The sequence below is a fragment of the Lucilia sericata genome, unplaced genomic scaffold (assembly GCF_015586225.1).
Source record: "Lucilia sericata isolate MDLA Ls3-8-SP2 unplaced genomic scaffold, ASM1558622v1 Contig000046F_arrow, whole genome shotgun sequence".
NCBI lineage: Eukaryota > Metazoa > Arthropoda > Insecta > Diptera > Calliphoridae > Lucilia > Lucilia sericata.
In genome coordinates this window covers 493,650-515,133 of record NW_023994084.1, presented here as the reverse complement: position 1 = coordinate 515,133, position 21,484 = coordinate 493,650, and the positions used below count along the sequence as shown (strand labels likewise).

At 31.7% G+C, this 21,484-nt stretch overlaps 1 protein-coding gene across 5 annotated transcripts in view; it reads left to right on the top strand.

Moving 5' to 3' along the window:
• The window catches only part of LOC119615197 (nephrin), a 306,013-nt gene that overhangs the window by 266,327 nt on the left and 18,202 nt on the right, over positions 1-21,484 (top strand). For all 5 annotated transcript variants that reach the window (XM_037971292.1, XM_037971298.1, XM_037971284.1 and 2 more), the window contains one exon: positions 4,117-4,301. In XM_037971292.1, coding sequence (XP_037827220.1) covers positions 4,117-4,301 — 185 coding nt within the window. The remainder of the gene's footprint in view (positions 1-4,116; positions 4,302-21,484) is intronic.

The following is a 21,484-nucleotide window of genomic DNA, read 5'->3' as shown; positions in this document are numbered from 1 at the left end:
GCTAGATTACCTTACAAGGAGCAGTACAGAAGAAAATTTTACAGATCAAAGTTACTACACACTCTTATAAGGGATATTAAAGAGAAGTTTGGCTTAGTACCAGACTCCTAAGGAAGACTAAATTCACGATTGAGTTCTTCCAGCATTACCGAAAATACATCATGATAAAATGACCCAAAAATAAAGTAAGACATTTGACAATAATCCTGTCTCAAAAGGTACACATGAGCTCCTTGTAAAACTACTGGTTTCCTACAAATTATATAGATGTGTGTGTGTATATATAGTGTGAGATGCACTTGAATACAGGTAAAACTGTCGTTGAAGCAATAAAACCAACAACGACAACAAAAACTGTAAACAAGCAAAACAATTATAAGTAGATTTTTATTGAAATGTAAGTGAGCAGAATGTTGGGAAAAAATGAAGTCGAGTATGAGTTTTTTTATATATATATAGAGGAAGGAAATGTCATTGAGCAAGTATTTCCGTTTCCGATGTTTGTGTTTTTTAACTTTACTGTGCCATTATTACTGGCTCTGAAGCACCTTTAGCTGTTATGGTTGTTTATAACAGCTATAGTTTTGTAGTTCTATAGCAAATAATATAAATTCTCAATTACTATACCAGCAACAGACACCTACATACATACATAACGAAACCACTAGAACAGCACAAAAAACAGGACAATAATCAATATGAAATTTAAACAGAAGTAGAGAAATAACTGTTATAAGTATGTAAATAATTGTGTGGCATATAGGCATATTTAAATGGCAAATTTGAAAAATATAATAAATTTTTAACTACACAAGGTATTCTTTAAAATACCCCAGGAAACAGTGTAATATTTTTTGTATTCCCATTTTAATCCCACATAAAATGAATAGCCTACAAATTAACATATAAATAACATACATATGTATTAAAATTGATAGTTGGCTAACAGATTTTTTATAGTTTTAAAATAATAATTTTAAATATATATATTTTCAATTATTTGCTATTTTTTATAAACCAGAATTATGTATGTGTGTAGATCCAAAAATTATCCATATATAAATATATTAAAAAATTAATTTTAAAATTAATAATGTGTCAGAACAAAACAATCTACAAACAGCCACATGAACAGTAAATCGTGTGCAAATATCAGAACTATTCTGTGGTTTTCTTTTTTTATTTAGAAAAAAAATTTAATTGTGAATAAAATAAAACAATTGTGGCAGTTTTATGTATAGTTAAAAGACACACAAACACACACACATACTATTTAGTTTTAAATGCATATTGTATAGAGAACTACAAAGGAAGTAGCATTTTATATTTTCTATTTATTTCACTTTATTTACTTTTTTATTTAGAAAAAATAGAACCTTTTCACACTAAATTAATTTTATATTTATATTTTATAATATGTATAGTTTATGGGGTTTTTTTTCCAGTATTTAAGATGGAGTAAAAAAACGGAAAATCAATGTAATGAAAAGAGCACTTCATCGCGTTTGTAGGGAAACCCAATAAATAGTTATCAGAGAATGCTTAGTTAGATCCGAAGATATTGTAATAGGCCGTTATAGGTTTTTTTCCATTCTTTACTTGGAAAATATTGGTTAAAAAACGTAATATAACCCAGTATTAAGGTATTATCGTCCGATATTCCGAAACTCAATTTCTTGATGGTATTTCCTCATCAGTGTTCCTGAGAGATGTAATATCGCTTCTGAGATATTTGGATCTAATTTCTAGAAATGACTGACAATGACAAAGACATTCGTCTGAGTAGTTCTGGCCGTAATCCTGTAATCCACTCAATTGAAAATTGAATTATATTGAAAATTGCGATCTGTACTTTGCGCACATGGACAGCTAGCCAGCAAGACGGATGGACGGACAGATGGACGGACAGATGGACAGACAGACGGACGGACAGAGAGACATAGCTTAATCGTCTCAGAAAATGATTCTAAGTCGATTGATATACATTAAGGTGGGTATAGGACGAATATTTTTGTGTGTTACAAACATCAGCACAAACCCAATATACCCTCCCCACTAAAGTGATGTAGGGTATAAAAAGTAATTGATATCCAGTAGGGCTCAAAGCACAAACCTCCTGTTTGTTAAATGGACGGCCTATACAATTGGGCTATAACAAAGCCAAATTACTTCGCTCTTTACCAGTAATTACTTATAGAGCTAAATGAAATAATGTAGTCGATAATGGCCACTCCTTACCAAGTAATGTATGAAATAACTAGTGATCAATAACAAAAATTTTGAAATTTTAGCTGGAAATTTTATTTTTAAAGCAATCGAATATTGGGTTACAAAAGTTAAATAGACAAGGTACTTGACGGTTAAAACACGTTCAAATATGCACAAAGTCAACCATACTTACTGACGTAGACGTATAAATTGTTGCAAATAAATTGCAATACAAATTCAATGAAACGCAGTCATTTATATAATTGTTCAAGTTGCTGATGTTTCATTTCTGCTGGCTGGTTGATAGAGTTTGATGCTGCTGCCTTATGATGATAATGCAATAATAATGTATACTTCAATATAATACTCGCATTAAAACGGTAGCACTTGAGTGTTTTTCTTTGATTAGGGTTGCCATTGTATAAAACCGTTCCGTTCTATTCGTTTGTATATGGAATTCTTTTTGTTTGTCCTTATTTTGTAAGTGTATGAAATGTATTTTATTGTTGTCTCTGTTTTCTTCACTCCTACTTTCATTTAATTACATTCATTTTTCGAAATTATATTCAATTGCATTTTGAAACAAAGAGGATGACAACAAGAACAACAACAATATCATCATCTACAACTATTCAGCTTTGCTGTACTCTATACGATTCAAATTCTATGTATTCAAAATTTTCATAGAATTATTTCGTTAAAAATGTTTGTGATTGTAACTGTATATACTCCCTATATTCGTTTGTTTGTTTGTGTTTTTTTTATTTGTATTTGCATCGTTTGTGTATGTGTGTTGACTGCATTTCTAAATGTTGCCAAGGATATTCATTCAATGAGTTCCTGCAATCGCTTTCTAGCTTGTTGAATTGTTCAATGTTCCAATGATGATGATGTTTTTGTTGATGACGATGATGCCTTTGCCGTTGCTGCTTTCTGAGGGTGTTTTCATAGAAAAACTAAAATTTCATTAACTCGTCCGTTGAGCCAAAGAAAATAATTATATTTATTTTTTCTTAAAGTTCAGTTTTTTTTTATTTTGCTGCTGCATTTGTTTTTGCTGTTGTTGATATATGTATAATCGTTCTAAATGTAATTTTCTTCTTTCTAAGACTAGATCTGTTCTGTATACATTAGGGTGGTTGATATAGTACTATAAGGATTTGTATAATATAGTCAAAAGTGTAAACCTGTATTTTTATTGTAAGGTCCACATAGCCAGTTTTATTCTGATACTAAATCAATTTGAGCAATTTTTTATTATTTTTTTATAAGTTTCTTAATTTGAAAAAATATCAAATTTTCTAATTTGATTAAAATTTTAAAACTTGTTATTAAGCCGACTTGAGCTTCTTGAATTTAAACAAAAAATACACCCTTAAGTATAAATAAGTACATAGTCTTTGCCATCATTAAATGTAATGGATATAAAACTGGTGGAAATAAAATTGTTTTAAAAGAAATATAAAAATAAAATAAAGGAAAAACGATGCGGTTTTATAATTAATGCATTTACTTTCGATTCTCAATTGCAAATAGCAGCAATTTTATAACTGAATACACTGACATACTCATACATACAAACGCTCTACTCATTTAGTCCTCCGACACTCATACTTTTATAACTTAAAGTACATTATTTTCATTTCCGTTTTCACAGCCATCTTTGTACAGCTATGAGTGTGAATCTGTATGAGTCCATATACTTAATTAAAGATGTTCTAGCTGTTTGTTACGTTAGCCTCTGGTTTCGAGGTTGTTTTGTCTGTAGGTGGTAGTAGGAAACTTTCTATAATTATTGCAGTTGACTGTGATTATTTAATAATATTTTATTAAAATCTTATGAAATTTTTTATTGTATTATTAAAAAATTTAATTTGTTTAATTTGCAAAATTTTCTTTGTTTTTTAGTTAATGCTCGCACATTGCCACATCCACGTCATAATAATACTGCAAATATAATGGATCATAGAGCACGCGATGATCAAATGTTAATTAATAAAGCAGTTTATATTCCGTCCCCTTCGCCGGCGCCACCACCAGATGGCTCATACTATAATATGAATAGCGACAGATATTTATCGTATCCACCAATGGTAAGTACTTAAATTACATTTATACTATAACTATACAATGCAATACATATTTACTATAGTATATAGGAAAATTCAATGTAATGCTCTTTAATTTAATTAATTTTTAAACATAAATAGTTTCATTAACTCTATCAAAAAGATTTCAACACATATTTCAATATACATACTTGTACAATGTATACTACATACTGACACACATACACTTTTATATATATTTATAATGACTAAAAACTTAATGGTTTTTATATTGACTGCAGAAATATTTGTACTGTTTTATACTCATACAAAATGAACTTTCATCAGAAATCCTAATTAAAATATAATTAAGACAGATTATTAAAAAAAATAATATAACAATTTACTGATAAATTTAATAAATTTTAAATACATTAAAGTTTCCATAAATAACTCACTCATATTTGTATAGGAATCAAATTCTACTTTTTTGTTCCCAATTCCCTAATAACAACAGTTGTCCTATGAGCATAGTTGGCCACTCATTGTTTACTTTATTGTTTACCTAGGCTAAATTCTTTCACTAGCTACATATATATACAAACAGTTGAAAGGAATTATTATTACACTCCCTTATTAATGAAACTTTTTTTTTCATTTAATTTAACTAATTAAAAGTTTAAGAAAAAAATACTTTCCTGTTGGCTTTTTTTCATTTTCTTTTTAATGCAATAAAAACTTTTAATGTCTATCAAATATTTGTGTAAAACATTTATTTATTTGCTGCAGTTTTCTTTTCTCGAAGAAAAAAAATATGCTCCCTTCTATGTTTTACTCCAAGAATTTTTTCAATTTTAGTTTCTTTTTCTTTTATTATAAGTATTTTTTATTTAATTTATTGTTAATCATGGTTTTGGATTATATTGCGCAATTAGTTAAGTTTTGTTTTCTTACTTCTTAAACCTCCCAGAACTCTTGCCATATACTCAGTAGCTTAATAGTTTAGTTCTATTTTTTCTTATAGTTTTTAAAAAATATTTAAACTGAAAATATTAAATTGTTCTTTAGTTTTTTTTTTTTTCTACACTCTTCTTGTTGCCCATATTTTTTTTAATTTTATCTTAAAACTGTTTGTATGTAGCTGCAACATCATTCGTGCCACGTAATGAGGGTGAACTATAGAAAACTTTTGGCATAAATTAAATTCCGTTTTATTTCTATATAATTTTATTAATTTCAACTTGCAATGGCGATAGCAGTGCTATATAAAACCACTATTATGTATATAAATTGTATCTTTATATACATAGATACATAAATACATATTTACATTAGACCTAGCCTTGAAAACATAATATTAGTTGATTTTAGGTCAATCATATAAAAAGAAGTCATTAAAATTCATTCATCACTCAAACAAGCATAAAAGGGTACTCCATAAAAGGGTACTCCATACTGTCATAATGTTCACGATATGACACTTGCAAAAGTTTCCTTGAATAAAGTGACATAAAGCCCATGAATTACAGACACTATATTTGTTTCCTTGATGAAAGGCCCTCATCTTGGTGTATTGCAATCCCGGGGTAAAGAGGTGCTATCAGTACCTCTAGTCTGCCGGGACTATAAACTAGTGATGTCATTTCACTCCCTGGCTAGTCCTTGGAATGATTTGACATGGGGTCTAACCAGAGAATCACATAATCTGATGCAACGGGTGGCCAGTTGCCCGCAGGACTTGTCCTAGCTAGTCAGTTGGTTAAGGTTCCTTCGGAACCCACGTAGTGGCTGTGGTTTAAACCCAAATTTGCGGGAAGAGTAAGCTGCGGTTAAAAGTCTGATGTACGGCGAAATCTATATTTCGGGATAAGTTCGATGCTGTTGGCGATTGACAACAGATACCCCACAGAGGAGTGACTGTGGGACTAAGCGTTCGAAATGAGTTGGTATTAATTGTATATGATACTGGATGAATGTAGGAGTATACGAAACTCATCCGCCGTATACCTAGAGTGAGTATGTCGTATGTTGTTCTCTTATGAGTGTGTGGGATTAATGAGAAGTGTGCTGGGTTGAATGGTAATGGATGAAAGGTATCTTACTTGAGCAAAGTGCACGTATACTGGACTGGAAATTACATTGCCGCCTGCGTGTAAGAAGCACAATGGGACGGTGGTAAGTTGTCACAGAAGCTCACCCAGTGGTTGAAAAAGACCACCGTGAAATAGGCCAACACGGCTAGTCCTTGGAATGATTTGACATTGGTCTAACGAGAGAACCACATAATCTGGTACTACAGGTGGCCAGTTACCCGCAAGACTTTTCCTGGCTGGTCATTTGGTTAGGGTTCGTTCGGAATCCATATTTCGGGATAAGTTCGGTGCTGTTTCACGGTCGATTGACAACAGATCAGTGTAAACCCTGTTCATACTAGATTTACCACAGTGTGTCACTGTGAGTAAGAACAAAGTCTCGGCTTATTTGATGCATTCGGTCTACCGGTTACGTCTCTAGGTGCTGTTGCCAACTCAACAGAAGCCAACCCATAAACGGAAGTTATGTTGTTACAAATCGGTTAAGCAGCGGGGCAGCAATGGTCAGAGATTAGATAGATCAAGTACTTTAGCAAAGTGAGTACCCACAGAAGCTCTCCCAGTGGTTCAAAAAGAACACCGTGAAATAGGCCAACACGACAGGTGTTCAGGTAAAACCCTCGACATTAACTCCATTTATCAAGAAAAGTCTTGGCGAATCCGGTAATCGAAATACAATAGAGCTTAAACCCTACGCGTTCGACCAAAGGCTATCCAAAGTGCAAAATACACCAAAGTTGGGAGCAATTTTACCTTGAATAAGAGCGTCTCTTTCTTACATCCTATTCATATATTCCAATACATTTCTGTTTTAAAAGTATTTCAATGTCCATAGACATTACCACACTTTCGAAATGGAAACTATGAAACTTTTTAGAGTGTCAAACCGTCCATGGACATTATGGGGTGGCATACCCTGGTGACGTGTCATAACGTCAATGGACGTTTGTACACACCAAAATGTGTCACAGTGTCCATGGTCATTGTGATACTTTTAAAACAGAAATGTATTGGACAATTTTTTTTATTTAGGAAAGGGACACTCTTATCCCAAAAAGAATTGGACTTTATGTCATTATGCTCATAGACATTGCGACACATTCGAAATTGTTATAACTTCCATGGATACTATGACTCAATTTAGTGCGTCATAACGTCCATGGACATTATGACACGTCACCGCATACCTTTCATAAGGTACTAAGACTTGTTGCAAACTGATCCAAGTATATAATGTTTAAACATTGCAAGGTAATGCATTGACTTATACTACTTCCCTGCAAACATTATTGAAATATTAAGATCAGGGTCCTACGTAATACAGACGTGAACCATGTAGTTCTTAAAAAGTGAACATGGTCTACGTCTGTATTACATAGAACTCTACACGGATCATGTACTCCAAAATTTTGTTCAGGTAACTTAAAGATCTTCCTTTTATCCTTCAAATATAAAATTATTATTGCCGGGAAGTAACCGATATATGTCGGTCTAAACAATTTCAAAGATACGATTTTAAGGCTAACATCTGATTAATTGTTCCGATTTCCAGCCTTTAAGTTACAAACTAGCTTTGAGAGCTTAAATCAGCTGCCTTCAGATTAGAGCTTTTTCAAGCTTTATTTAAGCTCTACAATTTTGTAATGGGAATTAAGATGGGATGACTTTTTAGCCTGATATATCTCACTTTTAAGGTCTTTCAGCACATGACAGGCTTTAGACATTATCAGAGCTTAAGAAGCTTACGAGCAACATCAATTGCATATAATATTTTAAACTACCCTTTCCCCCTAACTTTATTTAGGGGATAAATATATAATTAAGATTTTGAAACTAATTAAAACAATAAGAAAAATCTATACAAAAATACATTAAATGCATTTAAGTGTTTTACTGAAGCGAATTGTTCACACAACTCTGAAATTGAAAATTAATTTCATTAATATAATATACACATAATTAATTTGAGTACTTTTTTTTTATTTGTCCTTCATCTTTCTTTCAACTTGTCCTTGATGCTGTTGATTGTTTTAATTAAAACGAAAACTTATAAATTTTTGATGTAAAATAAATAAATGAACTATGTATAACAAAATAAACGCCATTAATATAAGAAAATTTAAATAACAAATTTACTTTCAAAGATTTTGTGACGAAAGTCAATTGAAGATAATAAATTATTTAAAACTATGATGGAGTTGTAATGTGACATACATATTTTGTTTAAAATTATATTAAACTGGTTTGTTTTAAAATAAGCACTCATATTTATACAATTAAATTAGACATTTGCGCAAAGTGTTAAAAATTTGCAAGATTTCCGGGAATATATTCTTAAAAATTATAATCAAATAGTTCAAGTTTACTGGTACTAATTGTTGCGCAAACTTATCAAAATTGTGCTATTTGCACAATTTTTTTTAGTTAAATATGCATAGACTTTAGATTGATTTTAAATTTAGTAACTTTTTTCGTTTAATTAACTATTCAATATTTGCTAAATATATTTCATTTTATCAATCAATTTAAGTCAATGTCAAATTTCAATTAAACGACCACTATCCGAAATAATGTCAATTCAAACTCAAATAAGTAAAGTGAATAATAACATAAAAAAAACTCTTTTATTATCCTGAATTCTTCTTAAATGATATGTAGCTGTAGTTGTTGTAGGCAACCATTTTAATACAACACTTAAGTTGTATTTAAATGGTTGCAAAAATGGTGTAAGTTGACAATTAATTGTGAACGATATTTAATAGTAAAAGCTTTTTCCCCTTATCAACTCATACCCATGTTATCGGAACACAGTGTAGTGTAATGAAATCGGAAAGGTAATACTAAACCCATCCGACGATCCATAATTGGCTCAATTCCCTATATAAGTCTTCTTCTGAATAACAGTCTGACGTTTACAAATGCCATATTGATATCGTTACTGTAATAAAGATTGACGTAATTTTTTTAGAATCGACCTATTCCTTGGAAATGTTTGCTGGGTAAATTCCAGTTCAGACATTTTACATGTAAGCTAGTTTTTTCAAATAAAATACTTCCGCATAAAGACAGACAGACAGACATTTCTGCTCAGAGAGAACACAGCAGTAATTCAGTCTTATGTCTTACCTTTATATGTATAGATTTATGTGTGAATGTATGCATGCATTTATGCTTACATCAGTATGATAAAAAAGAATTAGCAGGTATATTTTATATTATTTTATATTTCATTCACTTACCACAGAGACACACATCAGGATCTAGAAATTGTATATATATTTTTTCAGTTCCACATTAGTACAATGATCCAAACAAACATTACAGAGGTATAAATTTATTTTGATGTGTGAATTGAAATTGTTTCAAAAAAACCCCTCTTGCACTCACACTGTCATTGTAGTAGTAGTGTAATATTGACACTATAAAGTTTTTATTTTCAGGTCCTTTCCCTCTTCCTTTCATTTGTTGTTGTTAGTGGTAGTGGCAGTAGTATTTCTAAACAAGTAAGAAATTATAGTCGGGCGTGACCGACCCTATAATACCCTACACCTGTTAAATAAAATGTGATTAAGTTTTCATTATAAAGCATTTAAGTTGAACTGTACCTTGTCTCAGATATATGTACTTAAGCCATTTATTGTTGCATAAAATTGTGGACATTTAAGTCAAATTTTGATGGGGGCTTTATAGGGGCTAAGGTCAAATGAGAACCTATAATTATAAAATTCATGAGGGTCATCAAAGCTAGTATAGAACTTGATTTTGCAGCTTTTTGTCGAGATACGAGTATATTAAACATAATTATGAACTTAAAAGCCCTATTCGGGGGTTCAGTTGTATGGGGGCTGGGTGAAATAATAGACCGATCTTAACCATTTTCAATAGGCTTCGTCCTTGGGACAATAGAAGATAATGTACCAAATTTCACAAATTGAATTATCTTCAATATTGCGACCTGTAGTTTGATTACAAGGTTTACATGGACGGACAGACAGACAGAAAGACAGACGGACGGACATTGCTAAATCGACTCAGACAATGATTCTAAGCCGATTAGTATACTTAAAGGTGGGTATAGGACCAATATTATTGTGCGTTACAAACATCAGCACAAACCCAATATACCTTCCCCACTAAAGTGGTGTAGGGTATAAAAAGAAAATATTGTTAGAAAATTTATGAGCATTAGACAGAAAGAAAGTAAGTAAATGAAAGGGAATAAAGGAAAAGAAGAAATGCAAATGGAAGTAGTATGTCGTTCTGTACTCAACTGCATTCATACAATTGCACATGTGTCTGTACCCAGCAACATTTAAGTGAAAAATATACATTTCTTTTTCTTATCCTTTTTTTGTTGCAGAAAAGTAGTTGAATGAATATGTACATAGAAAGTGTTTGTAAATGTGTGAGTATGTGTGTAACTTTTTTCTTATCCTTTTGCTATAAATGTGTAGGTGTGAGTGTGTGTTTTGTATAAATACAAGGTTTTAAATAAACTACATGAAACATGTTGACATATTTTTATTTCATACTTTCTTATTCATTTTTCCAACAAGAAATGTTATTAAAGAAAAACATATTTTCTTATTATGATTTAGAATGGGATTAGGAGAATAAACAGAAATGATGCTATAAGCGTTTGCAACTGCACTTTATACACATACATACATACATATTTTCTTAATGTATTTACAAATAATGTATGACAACTTGGGTGACGTGGTTACTGGATTTTGTAGCTATGTACTGGATTTAATGTACTTAGGCTGAGTTGTAGTGGCATATGTATAACGAGAAAGGGAGGCTGTTTCAAAAGATTGTCTTTAATTTATTAAAACTATGTAGTAAATCGAAACTTACTTTTTAACTTTTGCGTATCCCAAATATAGTTTTCGAGGATTTTATTCAGAATGTCAGGTACTCACTTAGTCTCTCTATCAGAGCTCTTCTTACTCTGCAGATTTTATAACAATGTCGATATATTCAACAAACAGAGGTGTTGTACGACTATGAACTAACAAACACGAGACACAAGTTCGTATTCTTTGTTGACTTTTATGTGCGTTCAACAAAACAACTTCTTTACTGCCTATTTGTAATGACTTATTTAAGTACTTATTTGTAAGCAAAAGTGGTAAGCACTTGCCTCCAATGTCATCGCTTAAAGCTCAATGTATACGTATATATATTTTAAGGATTTCAGAAAAATTTAACAGGCGTATGCCTATATAATCTTTATGATTTTGTTTTCAAAAGAATTATATCCATTCAAAAAATAATAATTCCTTATACAAAACCTGTATTTTTTTTAATTTTATAATTCTTAATATAACGTCAGGTATTTATTACTTAAATATGTCTACTTCATTTTCTTAATATTTCCTCAACTATTTTATTTACACTTCCAAAGTGAAATTTAAACAAAAGAAAAACTCTTAAAGTTCCTTTCATGACTAACAAAGCAAATAAGTCTAATTAACATAATAAAGCTTTTGTTGGAGGAGTTTTTTATACGACGAAGAATAAAGGTTTACGTAGTAGTAAATATTAAAAGTATTTCAGGAATTTTATAGTTGTAATCTTTGTTGCAACTAGTGTTTATAAACCGGTTAACCGGTTAACCGAAAAACCGGTTTTTATTGCATATTTCGGTTTTTCGCAAACCGGTTTTTTAAAACATTGGTTTTCGGTTAACCGGGTTATCCGGTTTTTAAGTCTCGGTTAACCGGTTTCAAAAAAATCTAATTTTTAGTACAAAATTTTATGTTTTCTTTGATATTTTATTGTGATTTTTAAAAATTTTGGATAGATAATTTTAAACATTATTTTCCGTTTGTGCATATGAAAACAGACCTAATATTGTTAAACAAATATTATCTATATACTTACTTGTTTACTGCGTGAGTATAGTAAAAATCGAGAAGTTTCTCAAACGTTCTCAAAACGGACTTTATTTATCGAAACATAAGGATTGTTGTTGCCGTCCGAGAACTTATGCTGCTGGGGTTTTTCACAAACTGTAATGGCGCTTAGGTTGATTGACAGGAAGTCAGAATGACACCTGTCAATATTCCTAAGCGTCATTCACAGTAATTTGAACAACCACAGGCGTAGTGAGTGGAGGGAGGTCACTGTCTATGTCGAGACAATCGTCGCGAACCTGAACACTGTTTATAGTTCTGGGCATAATTTTTGCTATTGATATATATGGTCAATTTATCCCTCGTATGGCAACTTCCATATACCTAACGAATCAATAATATCTTCAGATCTATATAAGTTTGTTTTCTTATGATATATTAATGTACATATCTATACTAAAAAATGCAAATATCTTATTAAGTAATTTATAATATTTCGCAAAATGACATTTTTCAACTATATATTATAATATTTTAAAGATTTCCAAACATTTCGGTTAACCGGTTTAACCGGTTTTTTATACTCGGTTAACCGACAAACCGGTTTTTTAGAAATGGTTAATTTTCGGTTAACCGAAAAACCGGTTTTTCCAAAAGTCGGTTTTTTATAAACACTAGTTGCAACACAGTAAACATTTTCATTAAGTTATGATAGTGAGTGACAGACAGACAGAATAGATAAATAGTAGTCACAGGCAATAACAGCTTAAAGTCTATTAAAGTCTGTTTTAGAGAAATTTGTTATAAGGACTTAAGGTAACCGTACAACTTTAAAATTTCATATCAGTCTGGTAATTTTTACAATTTATCAAAATACACGAAAATATGCAAATTGAAATTTCTACCGAATTTTCATTTTTTATTATTGCGGCCCCATTTTGAAGAACACGTCCACATTTTTTATCATTTGCAGTTTATTCATTTATGTATATTCATGTATACGAGTGTAGATTGGTAAATTTAAAAAAAAGAAAAATCTAAGCAAAAATTCGAATACATTTACAGAATATTGTAAATGCAGAATAAATAATTCCATTAAATGTTAAAAACTCTGAAATGACAAATCTACATACATATTTGGGAGGGGGGATGGAAAACTAACAAAAAAAATTTAGGAAAAAAATTGAATACAACTAAAATTGAAATGAACAAAAAAAACATTCATTCGTGATCATAAACTGTGAATATGTATGTGTGTACGTTTGAAAATTTAATTTATTAGAAACATAAAATTGTTTTTGCCATCAACGAAATAAAAAGGTCATAGAATAACACACACATACACATGCATGCATATATGTATACAAACTCATACCACTACATAGACATAAAAACATTCACAATAATTTTTCAAAAACTTCACATACTTTTAGGAACATATATACGGTTTTTAACTTGAACCCGAAAATACACATATAAAAACAGAATCTAAAGGAATGTATTTATTATTAAGACTTTGTTCTCAAAGGACACTGCAATCCCTTTGAACAAGCTCTTAACAAATTATGTTTTTTTTTTACATTTAACTTAACATTCGTTAATATAAATTCAAAAAATTATTCTCAATAACATTTAATTCTTTTAAATAACCACTTTAAACAAGTTGTAATGGTTTTTATTATGAACAAAAAAGTATATATAAAAATAAAACTAGCGGATGACACTGTCATATTTTAAACTCAAATACACATTGCAATTTGTTGAAATAAATATATTTAGTCATAAATTACGTTTCACAACGTGAAGTACTTTAAAACCAAAAGGTATTAACTGGGTTTTTTTATTATTAATAATAAAAAACAAACAAACTTTTAAATAAGTGCAATTTTTATTTATGACCATCGTTTAGCAAAGGCTTTGTTTAGTTAATGCCAATTTGAACAGAAATCAATATAAAACACTTCAACAATTTTCAAAAAATATTTGCAATCAAATTTATTTTCATTTATTATTTTTTAATAGTTTTTTTTTGTGGTATATTAAAAATTAGTTGATTTTTACGCTAACTTAGATTTGGTCAATAACAAAATGTATGAATAAAAATAGAAAATTTTTAACAATTTAGTTATTTTTTAATGAAATATTTATTGAAGAATGGAAAAAAAATCTAGAGAATATTGAGAAGAATTTAATGAAAATTTAATTTGTCAAAAAAGTATAGATTGATATATATTTATAAATGGAAACTTTATTTACATAGCCTAAACCACTATAGTGTTTGTGCTGATGTTTGTAACACCCAAAAATATTGGTCCTACACGGACCTTAAAGTATACCAATCGGCACAGAATCGATTTCAGAGTTTGTCCGTCTGTCTGTCCGTCTGTCTATATGCCCATGTAAACCTGGTGCGCACGCTACAGGTGGAAATTTTTTAAGAAAATTTGATTTAATTTGGCATATACTCTTATTTTGACCCATGGACGAAGCCTATTGATAATGGTTAAAATCGGTCTACTTCAGAATATGACTTGATGTTCAAAATTCACTTATAAACACTAATATCATCATTAAATTCTGCATAAATAACTTTAATATAGACATAAATCCTATAACCAAAGTTTTTAAGGTTAGGTCCATATTAACCCACTGCCGCGATATAACCCATTTCTGAAAAATCTACTTTTCTGTCGACAAATTGTTAAAATATTTCTGAATTAAGGTAATGGTAATGAAAGACCTTCATCTTGGTGTATTGCAATCCCCGGGGTAAAGAAGTGCTACCAGTACCTCTAGTCGGCCGGGACTATAAACTGGTTATGCCATTTCACTCCTCGACTAGTTTTTGGAGTGAATTGACGTGGTGTCCAACCAGAGAACCACAAATCTGGTACTAAGGGTGGCCACTTGCCCGCAGGACTTATCCTAGCTGTCCAGTTGGTTGAGGTTCCTTCGGGGTCCACGTAGTGGGTGTGGTTTAAACCCAAATTATCGATAAGAAAAGGTTGCGGTTAAAAGACTGATACACGGTGAAATCTATATTTCGGGATTAGTTCGGTTCTGTTGCCACATGACAACAGATAACCCACAGAGGAGTGACGGTGGGCTAAGCGTTGGAAATGAGTTAGTGTTAATTGTATATGATACAGGATGAATTCGGTCTTCCGGTTTACCACAGTGTGTCCCTGTGAGTAAGAACAAAGTCTCGGCTTATTTTATGGATTCGTACTTCGGTCTACCGGTTACGTCGTTACCGACTCAACAGAGGGCATCACATCTGCGTGGTTAAAAACGGAAGTGATGTTTTTGCAGCTCGGAAGTTAAGCAACGGATCAGCAATGGTCAGAGATTAGATAGCTCAAGTACTTGAGCAAAGTGCACGTATACTGAACCGAAAATTCCATATACGTAAATTGCCACCTGCGAGTAAGAAGCACAATAGGGCGGTGGTGAGTCATTACAGAAGCTCACCCACCAGAAGCTCACCCGAAGACCACTGGGTGAAAAATAGACCAACACGGCAGGTGTTCACGTAAAGCCCCCGATTTCAATATCGATTACTGATATTACGTAAACTCTATTGGAATTAAAAGAACACCCTTTATAAGTTTTGAGATTTTTAACCTAAATGGGAATGTACTAAATAATATTTGTTGTCAGTAATTTGTTGATATCATATTCGCTAATCCCAGCAGTTTGACAAAAAATCAATACATCCAAAAAAGGCAGTGAATTCCACTAACGTCTAACCACCCAGTTGGCTCAAATTCGTCTTTCGTCACGGATGTACTCTTTTTAAACGAGGGTGAAGATAACCGTCACTTGAGTGTCCCCTTTGTAAGCGAGAGAGTGGACACTCTATGGGTTCACGATTGACTTCTTTGTAGGAAAGGACATGTTAAAATAGCTAGTCACTTAGGCAGTCAGTGGCTAGGCGTGGTTCGGACTATCCAACCGAACTGCTGGTTGTTATAAATTATATTACAAGTTAATCCCAGCTAAAACTTACCTTGAAAAGTAATAAGTTAAAAATCTAATATAACTACTTTCACTATACGACAATGTCGTTAGAGAGAAGTATTAACCACTCTCTCTTACAAATAAGTACTTAAATATGCCATTACAAGCAAGGAGCTAAAAGCAAGTTGTATGTAAATGTAAATCTTTGAAAATTTAGTTGTTTTGTAACTAAAAGTCATTACCATTTCTGGAAAGCTGTCACAATAAAAAACTTTCAAAGATTCTAATTGCAACAAGCTGTCAAGGCACCAACTAACATCATTTATTAAAATAGCTGTGATTTAAAAAAATGACTTTCCCTTTCAAATTTTTTAAATATTTACACAATTTTTTGTTTTAATTTTTCGCTGGCCTGATTGAAGCTAAAATGGGTTAGACAAATAATCACACTGCATGATTGACTACAAAGAGAATAATAATAATAAGAAGAAGGATAATAATAAAAATTAAATTATAATAAAAAATGAAAAAATAAATCCTTTAACATTCATCCCGTTACTTATCACATCAGTCTTGTGCACATGGACGGACCAACATACAAAACTCACAGACACATACATACAATTATATATTTAGTTTCTGCCAGACGTGTTTATACTCAGATGAATGACATTTTAAATAGGACTGTTCCTGGGTTTTTGTCCCAAAAGACCGAAACAGTTGAAAAAAAGGCTGTCGTAATTTTCACCAAATGATGTTTATCAAATAATTCAATTTTAGCTCGATGTTTATATGGGTTTATTTTTATATTTTACACATTTTTTTTATAAAGAAACAAAACCTCATCATCACCAACAACAACATTAAAAAAAGAAGCTCGGAGAATAACTTGCCTGTGTCTGGGTTTTTTATTGTTCTGTTCCTTTGGTGGGGTTACTAACTCTAGTTAGAAATACATTTATACATATCTATAAATGTTTGAATATGTGTGTATGTATGAGCTTTAGTATTTATACTTGTGTTTATAAAACATAAATAGTATATACATGAATTTTATAACAAAAGGTTCAAAATTCTAAACCGCAATGGATTTGACCAACAAAAAAACCTAAATATAAAATTGAATTTTTTATTCACTCATCTTTTTCTTTTAACAATTCATTTTTTTTACTTTCGTTTTTTTTTTTTTTTTTCATTTGTTGTTATTTCTTGTAGGATTTACAACAAAAGGATTGAAATGATGAGTTTTTGTATTTTATTTATACTATTTTATTTATAACTTGTATGTTTATGTTTTTTTCTTTGTACTTTCATTGTGGTAAAATATATAAAATTTAATAAATTAAAAATTTGAAGCTTGTTGTTGTATTGTTCTAAACACAATGGATTTCATACATACATAAGTTGATCCTGTTGAGATCTTTGGCCAATCATAGCTCCATTATAACACTATTCAAATAGTGTATTCTGTTGATTTTGAGAACATGGGTATTTTGACTTCAACTGGGTTAGGCTTGTAGCTTCAGACAACCACTTAATTTTGTTTGTAATATCTATACCCTACACCACTATACTAGAAAGGGTATTATGCGTTTGTGCTGATGTGTGTAGCACCCAATAATATTAGTCCTACACCCACTTTAAAGTATACCAATCGGCTCAGAATCACTTCGATTTAACAATGTTCGTCCGTCCACCTCCCCCCACCCTCGGCCTTTCCTTGGTATGGTTTGACATAGGGTCTAACCAGAGTACCATATAATCTGGCACCACGAGTGGCCAGTTGCCCGCAGGACTTGTCCTGGCTGCCATATATGTATGTCTGGATACTCTCTCCGGTGCTGTTGCCATCGCAACAGATGTCACTGGGTGATGTTGGATTTCTGAACCCGTTGAGTATATCTTACTCTTCGCTTATTAGGGCACCAGTATAGGTTGCGGATTTTCAGATTGACACTTGGTAGTTGCCAGTCATTCCGTAGATCGGTCCTTACCGTCTGAGAATGGAACTGATGCAATTGGTGAACGATCGGGAAAGACTCCTCCGCCCGACAGGAGACTAGTACTGATTAAGTAGACCTTTTACTTCAGGGAAGTTCTCGATGCTGTTGCCATCTCCACAGGATTCATGTTGTTTCATGCTACACGACTTATGGTTTAGGTCTGTGCCCTCAACTTGTCGGGCAATTATTACTATTTTTACATCTTGTGTCACATTATCTAACATACAGAGGGATCCTGATTTATTGGCTGGGTATTTCGTACTACCAAATACGTCTCTAGATGCTGTTGCCGAATCAACAGAGCCATCTCAGTAGTGTAGTTGCGCGGGCTTTAAAAGGTTAAGGAATGCACTAGAATGGGTCATTAGTTGATGAGGATTGCATTTTAAATAATGCAGTCTTTCATTACATCATAACGGTGGTCACCTTCCGGTATTCCGGTAGATTGATTTCAATTTATGTTTGGGTAGTAATAGTAGTTCTATTGACTTTAGACCAGTGATTGCTTTTTCCTTGTCGGGGTTTGCATTGGGATTGATCTCATGCTGCCTGTCATTCCGCAACGGGTCGACTATGGCAAGAAATTAGATAGCTCGAGTACTTCAGCAAAGTGCTTGTACATGGACGGGCTCAGCCATGTAAAAAAATTGACACCTGAGTTCTTCATAGTGCGCACGCTTCAGGTCGCAATTTTCAAGATAATTTGATACAAATTGGTACATACTCTTCTTTTGGTCCAAAATTAATGGTTGAAATCGGTCCATTATTTCGCCTAGCCCCCATATAACCGTACCCCCCGAATAGGTCTTTTGAATTCATAAATATGTTAAATCTCCAAAAATCGGCAAAAGTTAGTTTTATATAAGTTTAAGTTTTGGTATTTTTGAGTCTTTTTGTGAACGATAGGAACCTTATATGATTGAGGGCTAAGATCAATATTTCCTTTATCTATACTTTCTGAATGCATAAAACTATATTGTTCAAAATTTTGTCAGGATTGCATTCGGAAGACCATTTTTATGGTCTCAGCGAGATTGCTAATTTTCATTATCAAACATTTCTGATTAGTATAGAATTTCATCCTAAGTCCTTTACAGTGGGCTCATCGTATCTTCAACAGACAAGCAAGCAGGTGTATAGTCGGACTCAAATAGATAATTCTCTATTTCAAGTCTATAGACTTAAAATTTCAAAAATTAAAAGTTAAAAAAATTCAGAAATACATAACATGCTATAGGGTACTTTAAACTTAAACGGTAAATATTTGTATTTGGTCCTTTTTTGGTACCATTTTTTTCCATTATTCTATCTATCTCTAACATGCAAAATTTAGTGCAATATACATACATGTATAGTATGTATGTACTTAAATAAGTATTTACTTAAATATGTATATTGTATAACTTTATTAAATTTCTTGTAAGTGCTTGTGTGTTCTTTACTGGAAAAAAGTATTTTTATTATTTTAAATATTTCATTTGTTATTTACATTTTGCAGTCTATTTATTCAAAAAATAAAGAAAAAATAAAGAAAATTTTCTTTATTTCATATTTAGGTCGAAAATATCTAAGTAACATTAATTAAGATATTTTCTTGTACTCAAATAATATTAAAATAGTTCAAATATTTACAGTACATATTTCTTTTGTAATCATCATAATGTACATATAATAAATTTTTTAATAATTAAAATATATTCACCCAAAAAGTTAATATAATAACAGCATCATATAAACAATTAAAATACCTACCAACTGTGCAAATCTATAAATTTTTCTCGCAACTCGCAAAATTGAACTATTTTATTGTACATTTGATGAATATTTAAGTTAAAGTTAAATTTTTAAAAATTTAAGAAACGCTCGAAACATTTACATAAGAAATTGCATTATTTGTCTTGCTTGTGCAATGTTTCTTTATTTTATATATATTTTTTTATTTTATTTATTTGTCATTTTATAAAAGTCGCGTAAAATATGTACCATTAAATTGTACAGTAAGACGAAACAAAACAGTGACAGTCAAATATTAAAAATGATATTTGTATAAAAGTTACAAATCGAGTCAGTGTCAAAACCAGTCAAGACTGAAGATACCACCAAAAGGGAAAAACGCCTGAGATGGAAAAAAATATACATGAAACCCCAACATTGACAATAATCGACGATTCCAGTCACGCTTGGTGACAGCAGCAAAAAAAAAAAAACAGAAAGGAAAGCACAGCAACAACAACAAAATTGTAATAGTAACGGAATAATAACAACAATAACAACATCAGCTATGTTGGCAGTAACAACATTTGTATATAGTAGCAACATTAGCATATGCTTTACCATCAGCAATACTACGAGTATTCGAACGAATTTGTTGCTGCTGGTGCTGCAAGAAGAACAAGTGAAAAATTATGCAACATTTGTTAAGCATAGAGTTGCTTTCTTTCATGAATTGTCTGCCCGCCTGCTTGTGAAACAACCGCGCCTTCCGTTTCCGTTGTAATAAGAAAAATTGTGAGGGGTGATGAGAAATTTTTGCTATACACCGTTGTGCACATAGTATTCAATTGTGTTATATGTCAAAAAATAAGTTTTTGAGTAAAATATATTCTAGATAAATATATAATGTTTTTGAATCTTCGATTCACATAACCACAACAGATGTTCGATATGGTATTGTCCCATTTACTGATAAAAGTTCTAAAATAAAAATAACACCTGTCAGAGTCCTAAGACCACATCAATCCAGTCCAATAAGTATCCCGGTTGTTTTCGCATCAACTATCGTGCCAGTAAACCCAAGCAAAAGGGAAATGGTACTATTCACAACAAAGACCAAGATTCCAAGCTTCAACGGTTGCCTACTATATCTGTCGTAAGATGTTTGCAATGAAATGGGGACTTAGTCCCAATATAGTTAAATGGATGTACACAGCTATAGTACGTCCTATTCTTATATATGGAACTCTTGTATGGACTTCAACTATGAAGAAATTTGTTGTAGATCAGCTATACAAAGTTCAGAGATCAGCATGCATTAGGATAACAGATGCTCTAAGAACTAATCCTTCAGAAGCTCTGAACACTATAATGCACATCTTATCTATAAATCTGCATATTATGGCCATATCTGCCCGCAGCGCAGCAAAGGCTTCCGGAAGTTGGAAATCAAGAACATATGGACACGTTAAAATTATAAGCCAATTACCTCCAATCTTGAACCGACCATTCAATTATATTAGCCCACACACGGATTTTGATAGAGTTTTTAAAGTCAGAGTTCTTTCCAGGAGCGAATGGTGTAGGGGTAACCAACA